General features: G+C 53.6%; 2 protein-coding genes across 10 annotated transcripts; one reads left to right on the top strand and one right to left on the bottom strand.

Annotated features, from left to right (window-relative positions):
• The first annotated feature begins 43 nt into the window (after positions 1-43).
• Fbxl15 (F-box and leucine rich repeat protein 15) lies at positions 44-3,136 on the top strand. Of its 3 annotated transcripts, none has more exons than XM_057778428.1 (5): positions 44-718; positions 1,244-1,373; positions 1,497-1,650; positions 1,839-2,344; positions 2,804-3,136. In XM_057778428.1, exons 2-5 carry the CDS (start codon positions 1,321-1,323, stop codon positions 2,991-2,993), a joined length of 903 nt encoding a protein of 300 aa, XP_057634411.1. In that variant the 5' UTR covers positions 44-718; positions 1,244-1,320; the 3' UTR covers positions 2,994-3,136. The 3 variants fall into 3 exon arrangements, with proteins under 3 accessions (XP_057634411.1, XP_057634410.1, XP_057634409.1); XM_057778427.1 differs by having other exon boundaries at positions 44-1,138; XM_057778426.1 differs by having other exon boundaries at positions 44-1,373.
• A 98-nt stretch (positions 3,137-3,234) lies between these two features.
• On the bottom strand, positions 3,235-11,235 carry Cuedc2 (CUE domain containing 2). Of its 7 annotated transcripts, none has more exons than XM_057779651.1 (9): positions 11,137-11,235; positions 5,456-5,660; positions 4,506-4,649; positions 4,359-4,420; positions 4,148-4,275; positions 3,879-4,061; positions 3,709-3,770; positions 3,576-3,636; positions 3,235-3,503 (listed from the first exon to the last, which is right to left on the bottom strand). In XM_057779651.1, the coding sequence occupies exons 2-9, from the start codon at positions 5,527-5,529 to the stop codon at positions 3,357-3,359; spliced, it is 861 nt and encodes a 286-aa protein (XP_057635634.1). In that variant the 5' UTR covers positions 5,530-5,660; positions 11,137-11,235; the 3' UTR covers positions 3,235-3,356. The 7 variants fall into 7 exon arrangements, with proteins under 7 accessions (XP_057635634.1, XP_057635635.1, XP_057635633.1 ...); XM_057779652.1 differs by having other exon boundaries at positions 5,456-5,657; positions 11,137-11,234; XM_057779650.1 differs by having other exon boundaries at positions 5,456-5,539; positions 11,137-11,226.
• Between the last annotated feature and the right edge of the window lie 642 nt (positions 11,236-11,877).

The raw sequence follows: 11,877 nt of genomic DNA, 5'->3' as shown, positions 1-11,877 counted from the left end.
AAGCGCAGAGGCGCGAACAAAGGGGCGGGGGAGGAGGCGCGCGGCCGGAGGAGGTGCGCGCCCACATCTATCTTTGCAGAGATCCTTCCAGGCTACCCCTTCCCCAGGCAGGCTGAGGAGGAGAGGAAGCAATCCCCTCACCCAACTTCACCCTCTTCTGCTCTTTCCGGTGCTGGCTGGTTTCTCCCTTCATGCTACACTGAGTAATGAAGTAGTGTGGAAGGAATTCTGGGAAAACCAGAATGTCTGGGTCCTTTATCCTTGCTCCGTTTGATGCTGGTTAAGGAGCTTCCTCCCCAGAGCCTCGGTTTGCCCATCTTTAAAATGGACAGACCTGCGTGCCTTTGCAAAGGTGCCCAAAGCCCTGGTGAGAGAGAGAACGGATGGGAAGCAGCTTTCATTTGAAGAAGCGGCCGAAATCTCTGCACAGAGGCGCGCAACCATGTAGGATGCAGCGGCGCAAGATCTTTCACGTGCCCCACACCTTCTTGGATGCTGGAGGAAATTATTACGCTAGGGGTTCCTCAGAGTGGGACTTGAGATTAGTATCTAGGGGCACAGTGAAAGGAAAACCTATGACTGAGCTGCGAGCTTTGGGGCGTCACTCTTCCTACAATTGACCCAGGCCAGTCAAGAAGCATCAAGGCTAGTAGCTTGCGCTGAGCCCGCATTCCTCCCGGACTCTGGACCGCTGGAAAGGAGGCGTTGCTGCTCCCAGGTATTCTTTTTCCCTTAGGCAAAAGGCCAGCCTACGCTGTCCTGAACTGGAAAGGGATGGCTGCATTGAGTGTGCACTTCACAATTCACAAGGAATGGCAGGTTTGAACAAATCTGCTTGATAAGAAAGGCCTTAGCGTCGCCCATTTAATTCATTCTGTGGGCAATGACTTATTGAGCACCTACTGCATACCAGTTAGTTAGAACCTGGGCAGTCTCTCCCCCCCTTTTCTTCTCAAAGTCGCTTAAACGCAGAGGACAGAGGGAGGCACTCGGTAACCTAGGAGTCCTGGCTCCGCCCCTTCCGCCTTTGGCCTTGTCTGCTCCTCCCATCACCACTCAGAGGCGGCTACTGGCCCGCAACGGAGACCGAAAGCACAGCCTCGGGCTTCAAGCCCTGTAGCTGCGAAGACATCTGATGGTACATCGCTGGTTCGTCCTGCCTCAGTTTCGGGGGCCATCGGAAAGCTTTCCGATAAGGATTCTCAGTGAGGCCGCACTCGATTAAATCGGTCTGTCTCTCCAGACCAAGGAGGCGGGCTCGCCGCAGCCGCTTCAAGGCCAAAGCTAGAAGAGCTTACTGCGCACGCGCAGTGGCCTGCGATGGAGCCACCAATGGAGCAGTCCGGAGGGGAGCAAGAACCGGGAGCTGTCAGGTACCGAGCACTGAAGGGGCCGAGGGAGGGAAAGGAGACCCGCGGGAGGGCAGCGGAGCCCTGGCCGGACCTGGACTCGCACGTCACAGCGGCCCGGAGACGTCAACGCCGCTTTCCTCGCAGGCTCCTGGATCTGCCCTGGGAAGACGTGCTGCTCCCGCACGTCCTGACCTGGGTCCCGCTGCGCCAGCTGCTCCGGCTGCAGCGCGTCAGCCGCGCCTTCCGAGCGCTCGTGCAGCTGCACCTGGCGGGGCTGCGCCGCTTCGACGCCGCTCAGGTGAGCCGGGGACCTCAGCCCCGCCCCCGCGTGGCCCCGCCCCGCCTCCAGCCCGGCCCCTCCAGGGGGCGAGCGGGGAGCCGCGAGCGTGAGCTCTCTCCTGGGAGGGCAGGTGACAGGTCCCCAAGGTAGGCCAGGCAGCGTCCCGTCCCAGGGACAGACTGAGTCTCGGTGCCTCCCGCCCGCAGGTGGGGCCCCAGATTCCTCGGGCCGCGTTAGCCCGGCTACTGCGGGATGCCGAGGGGCTGCAGGAGCTGGCGCTGGCTCCGTGTCACGAATGGCTGTCGGACGAGGACCTGGTGCCAGTACTGGCACGGAATCCGCAGCTCCGGAGCGTGGCCCTGGCCGGCTGCGGCCAGCTGAGCCGCCGAACGCTGGGGGCGCTGGCTGAGGGTTGCCCGCGTCTGCAGCGCCTTTCGCTCGCTCACTGTGACTGGGTGGACGGGCTGGCACTACGTGGCCTCGCCGACCGCTGCCCGGCTCTGGAGGAGCTAGACCTCACTGCCTGTCGCCAGCTCAAGGACGAGGCCATCGTGTACCTGGCGCAGAGACGCGGCGCGAGCCTCCGCAGCCTCTCGTTGGCTGTTAACGCCAATGTGGGGGACACCGCGGTCCAAGAGTTGGCCCGAAACTGCCCGCAACTCGAGCACCTCGACCTCACAGGCTGCCTTCGCGTCGGAAGCAACGGTGTCAGGTGCCTGGGCATGGGGCCAGTGGGTGGGAGATGGGCAGTCACTCTAGGGGTAGGCGGGCGGGTTGTAATTGTCAAAGACCCATCAGAAAGACCTCTGGGATTTTTTTTTTTTTAGGCTAGAAAGCCTATAATTAAAAAAAAAAAAGACTTCTGAACCAATATTGACACACTGAGAGATGTGACATAAAGTTGATTTCTGCAACCAGGGAGGGTAATCTTGAAACGCGGGATAGAACCAAGGATTGGTACTCTCTGAGAGCCAGAAGCCCCCGGTGGGGGGGGGAGAGGCTGGAGTCTGTAATTCCGCCCCCCTCCCTAGGGTACTGTAGAGAAGAGCGGACCCTGAGCTGGAGGAAAACCTAGAATTTGCAGGAGCCAGCTGCAGGTTTAGTGGGCAGCCCCTCCACCCCCCACGCGAGAGGGCCCCCTGCACCTAGCATCACTCTGCTCCTCCCTCAGGACCCTGGCTGAGTACTGCCCGGCGCTGCGCTCGCTGAGGGTGCGGCACTGCCACCACGTGGCCGAGCCCAGCCTGAGCCGCTTGTGGAACCGTGGTGTGGACATCGACGTGGAACCCCCGCTGCACCAGGCCTTGGTGCTACTCCAGGACATGGCAGGATTCGCACCCTTTGTCAACCTGCAGGTCTAACGGACTTTCCTTGGGGTGGGAGCACAGCTGGACTGTGTAGCCGGGACCTGACACTGAGCTGTAGGGAAACTGAACTGTGGGGGCCTGGGGTTGAGAGGCCTGTGACAAACCCGGCCCCACCCTGGAATTTCAAATAAAGAGCTTTTTATCCCTTCTTGTCTGGTGCACAGGGGACAGCAGCTAGGACCAGAAGGTCAGACAAACATGGCAGGAATGACCGGAAAGAAGTTACACCTTCCTTGGACCACCTTTACTGTGTTCAAGAATAGTAACACTAGAGCAAGGAGATAGAGAAGGGCAGTAGGGGGACGGACGCTGCATCCCTCTGGGATCTGGAAGGCTCGGCAGAGTCCAGACAGGGCCTCAGTGGAAGCGGTACTTTCTGGCTGGCTTGAGATTGATGTATGTGGCCTTCATCTCCTCAGCCTCAGGGTTCCGCATGTCTTTGAACCGCTCCCCTTTGGTGCTCACGACTTGGTTGTCAATATATCGGATCAGCTTTTTGGGGGCCTGTCAGGGAATCAGGCAGTGAGTGACTGAAATCACGGGTCAGTACCCTTCATCCCACACCCCAACTCTTACCTCCTTGGGAGCCATGGGTCGATGGATCTTCTGGTCCTCCGCACTGTCCACCATCATGTACCTGCCAAACACTGGCTACGTGAAGCTCCCGCCACCCGGGAAGACCCTCAGGCCCAGCCCAGCCCAGACTTACTTCTGAAGGATGAAGGACTTCAGTTCATCCTTCTGGGGGCCTCTGAGGCGCCTGGGCAAGTCCTGCAGATATGGGAGACCTATTCTAGGTGTGGTGGTAACAACAGGGGACACAGATGAGGATAGGGACACGATGGAGCTGAGGTGGGAGGTGGGGCTGAGAGAGGGTACCTGACTTGGGCCGTCCCAGCCAGGAGGCCCCTCTTCCTTGCCCTCTGCCAGCATCTGCACTGCTTCTTCCAAGTCCCCCCGAGCTTTGGCCAACACCCACTGGGCCTGCTCCACAGAACAGGTCGGGAATACCTCCAAGAGGACATCTACTCCCGGAAGAAGTTCTTCCTCAGAACCAGCTGCCTGTGGGCACAGATGGTAATTGTCGGCCACACTCCTTCCTTTCCTACCCCACGGTCCTTCATGGGTACCCCCTCTTCTACTAGTACCTCATGTTGGGTGTCCCCAGTAGCAGCAGGAGATCTGGTCTCTTCTCTGAGCTTTTCAGGTTGCCTCAGGGTCTCTGGAAAAATGGGCACCTGACCTTGGACACAGGAGCTCTGTGGGTGCAGGTTCTCTTCAAGAGGCAGAGAGGGTATCGGATTTGCCAGGGCTTGGGGTGGGGGTGGAGTCCTCCAAATGCCAGAGCCCCACACTCACCTTTGTTCCTAGCGTCACTCAGCTGCGATGACAGCTGTTGCATCATGTCCCCTATCATGCCCCTAAAAGGGAAAGAAGGTGGTGTGGGGATCACTCTATCCCAACCCCAGCCAGCCACCATCTCTTTCTCGCCCTACCAGGCCCTACCTGGGGATATGGGCGAAGCCAGGCACATAAGCCTCCATCATCTCCGTGAAGGCATCCATATCAAAGTTCTCCTCTGAGGGGCCTGAGGGGCCCAGGTCCTCCAGGACCCCCAGCACATAGGAGAAGATGACCTCATCCAAGCCACTGTGGGAAAGAACAAGTTCACTGTCTAGGAACCTGGATATTTTCAGCATCCCCACCTAGTCTGACTTCCGTCCTCAGTTCCATGGGTGCCCATGAGTCAGCTCGGCCCTTGGGGCCAGAGTATCTCCTCCCAATCCTTCAGCTTTGGTTTCCAACCAATACAGATGATAGACAGTGAGAGAGAGACCGTCTAAGTAAATCAACCAGTCCAGATGATAGACAGTGTGAGAGAGACCATCTAAGCAAATAAAAATCAGCTCTTCCCAGGCAGGAGAAATGGCTCAACAGTTAAGAGCACCTGCTGCTCTTGAGAGGACCCAGGTTCAGTTCACCCAAGCCACATGAATTAGCTCATAGCTGCCTATCCTTCTAGCTCCCTGATATCTGACACCCAGTTCTTCTGGCCTCGTGGGCACCTGCACACACACACAGAGACATAAATAATCTTGAAAACAAAAGGGAGGGGGGTTGGAGACATGGCTCCATGGTTAAGAATTCCTCTATTTTTTTTCTTTAGTTTTTCAGGACATGATTTCCTGTGTAGCCCTGGCTGTCCTGAAACTCACTATGTAGCCCAGGCTGGCCTTGAACTCACAGAGATCTGCCTGCCTTTGCTTCCCCAGTGCAGGATTAGGTTTATGCCACTACTGCTCAGAGAGTGTTCGCTATCCTTGCAGAGGACCTGGGTCAGTTCCACCTCAGACTGGGCTGAATACTTTGTAAGCACCTTTTCACTGGCCAGTGCAGAGAGTATTGTCTGCAACCCCCCTCTGAACTTGGCCTGCTCCTTCAGGAGCAGCCCTTACCTGACGTCGGCCTCCGAGAGGTGTGTTTGCACAAAGGCAAGGAGGGCGGAACTGACGATGCTCTCCAACTCCATGCTGTCTCTTCTAAGGCACACAAGACAGAATTGCCAGGTCTCTGGCCTGCTTCTACCCACTGGGCGGGGGGCAGCAATCCCTCCTCTGCCTTCTGAGGCTGAACCAGCTGTTGGCGCTGCCCCCCCAGCTGCTGCAAGCAGAGTCAGTCAGTCCCTGAGCCGCCCACTTCTACCTCCTCCAGCCCCAGACAGGGTACAACACTGTCTCTAAAGGCTTCCAAAGGGAGTTGGCCCCTCCCCCATCTCCTGTGGCAAGAAGGGTCACATGCTTCCTGGCTAAGGAATCTCATCACTGAGGGGACTATTTGGCCCCCAATTCCAATCATAAGGCCCCATTGTCCAGCCCCCAAAGTAAGGAGGTCTCAGGACCAAGCACAGCCCTTCCCCCATCCATGACCGGCCACCCACCCTTTGTACAAAGGGACTTTTTTTTCTAGTTCGGGAGCCCATATAGAGGGGAAGTCCTACATCGATTCTCTCCTCTTGCCCAATCCCTGCCTTTCCAGCGCCTGAACCATAAGACCTTTGTCATCCCCCAGCCTGTGGAATACCACACAGTCCAGCCCTTGCCCACTTCCAAATCACCACTCCTCTCTCCCCGCCCCACTCACTGCCCTTGCTATTCCTCCAACCTGCTGGGCTCCCTCATTCTTTGGCAGTTCCGGTTCCTAGTGTCTAGGAAAATGTCTGTATTCAGCAAGTGCTAGGTATATATTTTCTGGCTTAATTCATCTACAAGCTTTTAAAAAAAGATTTATGATTTTTTGTGCATGCGTGTTTGCATGCATCTATGTAAGGACACAAAGGTACATGCCTGGTACTCAGGGAGGGTGTCAGAAGAGGGCGCCAGATCTACTAGAACTGGAGTTCAAAAGATTATAAGCCACCATGTGGGTGCTGGGAACTGAACCTGTTGTCCATTCCCAAAGCAACAGTGCTCTTAACTCCAAGACAGACCTTCAGCCCCCATCTCCATACTTTTGACTCCCCCAAACTCTATTTGGGAGTCAGGAATGCACAGATGGTAAGAATGGCTCAAGACTCAGAGAACCAAATGTTAGCCAATCCTCTCATTTGGAAGGCTCTAGAGGAATCTCAGAATCCAACCGCCCACACTCATACCCTCCTCACACCCCCTGCACATACGCACCCCTCACTCAGCTACTACGTCTGAAGCGTGGGACTACCCTTGATTTTGCCTTCTCTCACCCTTCCCTGGACCCAAGCAATCATACCAACTCCTACTGAATATACCATATTTTCCCTAATTTCTCGTGCTAAGGTTACCAGTTCCTTTTTAGGTTTTGGTCTATGAGGCTGAACCACGTAACTCCAGAGTTTGGTCTTGAGCACTGTGTGTAGTTTCGGTTACTATCTGCACCACCACCTACAATCCTGAGCTCACAGCCTCTGGCGTCCTCCCCCTCAGGTACTTCTTTGCTGATCCCGGCCTCTGTGCCCCCTCTGCGGCCCTCTGACTCAAGGCCACTATTCTCCTTGCCCTGCTGCCTTCTCTCTGCAGGGTCTCACCTGGGCCCATCCTTACGCACCAACTGTATGTCACCAGTTCTCTAGTTCAGCCAGAGCTGCCAGCTGGTGGCTCGACCTCACTGACACCACCACGTGTAAGCTTCCAGGTGCCTCACACTTTGCATTCCCTAAGTGATACCCTCTCAAGTACACTTATCCTCCGGGAGTATCCTCCCTAAATGAATATCCAGACACAGCTCTTCCAGCTAACAGCCTAGGAATTCACCATGACAGCCCTCTATCCCTTGCTTTTCATCAGCCAATTAGTTACCAAACCCTGATTATTCTCTAACACATCTACTGTGTGTGTAGTGTGGGTGCATGGGTGGTCTTGCCACTGCAGTGGAGCCAGAGGCTGACATCAGGCTGTCTGCTTCGAACACTTCTCTCCCCTTTTTGTTTGTTTAAAATAGTGTCTCTAGGGGCTGGAGAGATGGCTCAGAGGTTCAGAGCACTGACTGCTCTTTCAGAGGTCCTGAGTTCAAGTCCCAGCAACCACATGGTGGCTCACAACCATCTGTAGTGAGGTCTGGTGCCCTCTTCTGGCCTGCAGGGATATATGCAGGAAGAACGCTGTATCCATAATTAATAAATAAATTTTAAAAATAGATAGATAGATAGATAGATAGATAGATAGATAGATAGATAGATAGATAGAAAGTGTCTATAGTCCTGGCTGTCCTAGAACTCTCCATGCAGACCAGACCTGGAGTATTCTGTTTTGGCTTTTCTGGCTGGCCACGGCACTGCTGTCTTGAGCCCCAGTGCTGGAGTTACAGCTTTGCTCCTCCCTACCTGTTGTGACTGTCTGTTTGTTTTGAGGCAGGGTTTCTTTATTTAGTCCTGGCTGTCCGGGAATTTACTATGTATATCAATATGGCTTTGAACTCACAGTGATCCTCCTGTCTCTGTTTGGGATTTAAGGCAGGTACTATTGCACCTGGCTATACCTGCTTTTATGTTTTGTTTGTTTGCTTTGTTTTTGTTTTTAATGTGGATGCTAGGGATCTGAACTCAGGCCCTCAGGCTCACACAGTACACATTTTCCCCACTGAAGCATCTCTCTAGGCCCACACCTTTCTTATCCCCTTGGCTGCCACTTGGCACTATTTCTTGCCTGTAGGTGCTTCCTGACAACTCTCTTCTCCCCCTGCTACCATCTCCCCCAGCAACCTCTTCTCCCCATCACAGCTGTAAGAACTATTTAAGATGCAATCATGGGGGCTGGAGAGATGGCTCAGTGATTAAGTGCATAGGCTGTTCTTCCAGAGATCCTGAGTTCAATTCCCAGCACCTACCTATTGGCTCACAACCATCTGTAATGAGATCTGGCGCTCTCTTCTGGCCTGCAGGTGTACACGCGGGCAGAATAGTGTATATATATAATAAATAAATAAATCTTTTAAAAAAATGCAATCGTGGGGGCTGGAGAGATGATTCATTGGTTCAAAGTACTCTCTGCTTTATCAGAGTACCAGAGTTTGTCAGCATCCACACTCGGAGGCACCCAATAGGACTGGACATCCCTTTCGGTACCTCACACACACACACACTACACACAAATAAGTCTTTCACAAAATGCTGATGTGTTAGCGCACACCTTTAATCCCAGCACTCAGCAAGCAGAGGCAGGAGAATCTCTATGACTGAGAGCAGCCTAGTTCACATAATGAGTCCCAGGCTAGCCAGCGCTATATAGTGAGACCCTGTCTTAAAAAACAAACAAACAAACAAACAAACAAACAAACAAACAAACATCAAATTTAATAGTTACTTCCTATTACCTTCCCAGAAAGTCCAGCACTTGATTGTGTAGGACCCTCACCTGGGTCCCCAGCAATACTACAGTGTTAATTTAGGGGTAACTCTGGGGATGAGGGATATCAAGACTTCCTCATGGGTTGGACCAGAGACCTGGTCCTTTCAGTGCTAAAACAGAGTGACTATGAGCGCACAAAAAGGTACTTTAAAAGGAGGACTGAGTAGCTGCTGTCTCTCAAGGGAGATGAGCACCCTCTGCCCTTAGCCCCAGGCCCCGGTGCAGGACTGAACACCTTAGCCCGGGCATTCTAGCTCCCATCATGCAACTGTCCTATAAAGGTAGCCCCCTCCAGAGACCTACCCCATCCTCACACCCTGACTGTTGATGGTGGCCTGGAAACCTCTGGAGGGAGAGGTGAAGACGCTGCTGTATGAAAGCCCCATTTCTAAGGAAGCTTTGTGGGGGATGAATGTGAGGTTTCTAACCAAGGTGTTAGAAACCTGCAAAGTTGTTACTGGAAAATCCCTCACTGTCTTCAAAGGAAAAGCCTTCCTCCTCCAAGGTTCTGGGGCTGGCTCTTCTGCTAAGAGACCATCCTATCTCCTCCAGTTTTTGGACTGACCAAACATGGTTCAGATTTCAAAACCTGTCACGTCTCTCTTCCCACCCTTTCCTCTCCTCCCAGCTTTCCCTGACATGTCCTTCCTGTTTGAGAACACCTCCTAATATTTTCTCCCCATAGTTCCAGATCTGGGGGAGATGTGAACGACTAAATTGGCTTTCTAAGTCAACCTGAGCAGCACCCCAGGATTTCCGTAAGATTTTTGAAGTTCCAGATAGAGCCCGCAGAACCTAGTACTTTCTGATCAGAGCTCGCTAGTTAGTGGTACCTATGAAATGTGACAATCATTGTCTGTGAGTCCTGCTACAACTCATCTGGTGGGGGCTGGAGAGACCGAGCAACAGTCAGAGCACTGGCTGTGCTTGCAGAAGACCTAAGTTTGATTCCCATCACACACATAGCTCACAACTGTTCACAACTCCAGTCCCTCTCTTTTGACCGTCAAGGGTACCGGGCATGCACGTGGTATACAGGCATACATGCAAGCAAAATGGTGATATATGTGAAATGAAATAAATCGAAAAACATTAAACAAAAACACTTGCACTGATCGTTAGAAAGTGTCTACTGACTGCGTATAGAGCAATGCATTAACTTCCTTAATCCCAGTAACAGCCTTGAAATGTGGATACTATTATGCCCAGTACCTGGGAGGAAATGAAGACACCGAAAATATGAGAAACTTTCCCAAGGTCATGGGATAGGTTAATGACAGTTTCACACACAGGCAGCCTGGCGTTCGCAACCTCGCTATTACACTACCGCTCGTGACGCCAATGGTGTGGCCCGGACCTGTACTCTGGGCCCTGCCTGGCCAGCAGTCTCACCCACAACAGAATCTTTGCTCACCCACTTCTCCCTGCGCCTCTACAAACACCGCTCTGCAGGACTCACTTTCTCCGCACAGCCAAATAACTCAGCTGCCCATCCTCCTTGCCCTAGGATAGCCTGAGACTCCCAAAGGACCAGATATAGGTCTGCATCTGTTAGACACTCTATTAGAGGGTGCAGAGCTAGAAGGATCCTCTGGGCAACTTAGCTTAGGATAAGGAGTGTCCGCTACTCCCCTGGAGTGGACAGGAACTAAATGGGGGTTGAGCGTAGGCCATGTGAACGCAGAATTCCTGGGAGGCAACGTGGGAAGGAGTCCTGGAAGTTTAAGGGAGCAGTAAGGGGTCTAGCCCAAAGGTCTTCACTATTTCTCCCTGCCCTATTATAAAGTCATGATGCAGCGCAACGAAAGCCCCAGCAAAAACTATTTCACCCTGATCCCCACGCCAGGTCTTAGAGGTACCAAGGACATTGTGGGGAGCAAAGGATCCCGCCATCTAATGTCAGGCAGGTGCACAAACCCTGGGAGGTGAACACAGGAAGTGGGATCTCATTGATGGCCGACCCTTGAAGCAAGAGCTTTTTATAACCGTTAGCAGGGCACTCAGAAGCGTCCAGAACAGGGGGCCTGAGAATCCAGGGATTCAATAGCCGCCTTGGGAGGGGTGAGTCACATAACGAGATAGGCCTGAACTGAACAAGCTAGATGGTCCTCGATACAGGCCACGGGAGACAATTAGAGAAAGGGGTCCGGCCGACCCCCCTCCCGGGGGGTACCATAGGGAACGCGAGGAGGGGTACCCTGTGTCAATGCTCTCCGCGACTCTCCTAGCCCTAGGCCCGGGGCTGGAGGGGAAATCACCTGCTCCGTCAGGCGCCGCCGGCGACTAGTCCCGCGCGGTGCAGTTCTTATCCCCTAGTCCCACCAACGAGATCAAAGGCGGGGCCCAGAGACGCCGTGGTGGCCATTTTGGAGGAGGGCGATTTGCCCATACCGGGGCGGGGCTTCTTTCCCCATTCTCCAATGTCTTAGCGTTTCGGACCGGCTCCCCGGCGGCCATGTTTGTTTTGGGAAGAGAGGCGTAACTGAGTTGTTCTCTTTTGTCCACTAGAGGTCCCAGACCTTTCAGCATTTATTCCTGAAAGAACCCAGGATTTTCCTGCCCGCCTAATTTCCTCGCCCCTAGAATCCTCACCTGGAAATCCTATAGATTTTCCTTTCCTCTTCCTTGTCTCTCCTGCCCTTCTTCAATCTCCACGGCTTCCCGACTGGATGTGGTGGTGTCTCCTATTGCAAAATCTAATGATCTCCCCCCAAATTCCAGCACCTCCCCCTTCGTGTTCAGTCTGGCTTCAAGTCCTGTCACACAGTCAGCTCTTAGGGCCTGAATTCCAGGACCTCATGTATCCCTCCCCTTTGTCCCTTGATGTCTTCCCAAGAGGTGGCTTCCAGGGTCTTAAGAACGTAATGAACATTAAAAGCTTGGAATGAGGATAGACCTGAGCCTAGATCCATGATGGCTGGCAGACCTCCTCCACACCTTGTCCCCTCTTGCCTACACTGGCAGGGCTAATAACCTAGAAGAGACAGGACAGCTACACA

The sequence above is a fragment of the Chionomys nivalis genome, chromosome 8 (assembly GCF_950005125.1).
Source record: "Chionomys nivalis chromosome 8, mChiNiv1.1, whole genome shotgun sequence".
Taxonomy (NCBI): domain Eukaryota; kingdom Metazoa; phylum Chordata; class Mammalia; order Rodentia; family Cricetidae; genus Chionomys; species Chionomys nivalis.
This window is presented reverse-complemented; position numbering and strand designations above follow the sequence as displayed.

Coding starts and splice junctions, on each gene's coding strand:
- Fbxl15 (XM_057778428.1), top strand. CDS start 1,321: ATGGAGCCACCAATGGAGCAGTCCGGAGGGGAGCAAGAACCGGGAGCT. Junction 1,651..1,838: donor GCCGCTTCGACGCCGCTCAG/GTGAGCCGGGGA, acceptor TCCCGCCCGCAG/GTGGGGCCCCAGATTCCTCG. Junction 2,345..2,803: donor GTCGGAAGCAACGGTGTCAG/GTGCCTGGGCAT, acceptor CTCCTCCCTCAG/GACCCTGGCTGAGTACTGCC.
- Cuedc2 (XM_057779651.1), bottom strand. CDS start 5,529: ATGGAGTTGGAGAGCATCGTCAGTTCCGCCCTCCTTGCCTTTGTGCAA. Junction 4,421..4,505: donor GGCTTCGCCCATATCCCCAG/GTAGGGCCTGGT, acceptor TTTCCCTTTTAG/GGGCATGATAGGGGACATGA. Junction 4,276..4,358: donor GAGTGACGCTAGGAACAAAG/GTGAGTGTGGGG, acceptor TGCCTCTTGAAG/AGAACCTGCACCCACAGAGC.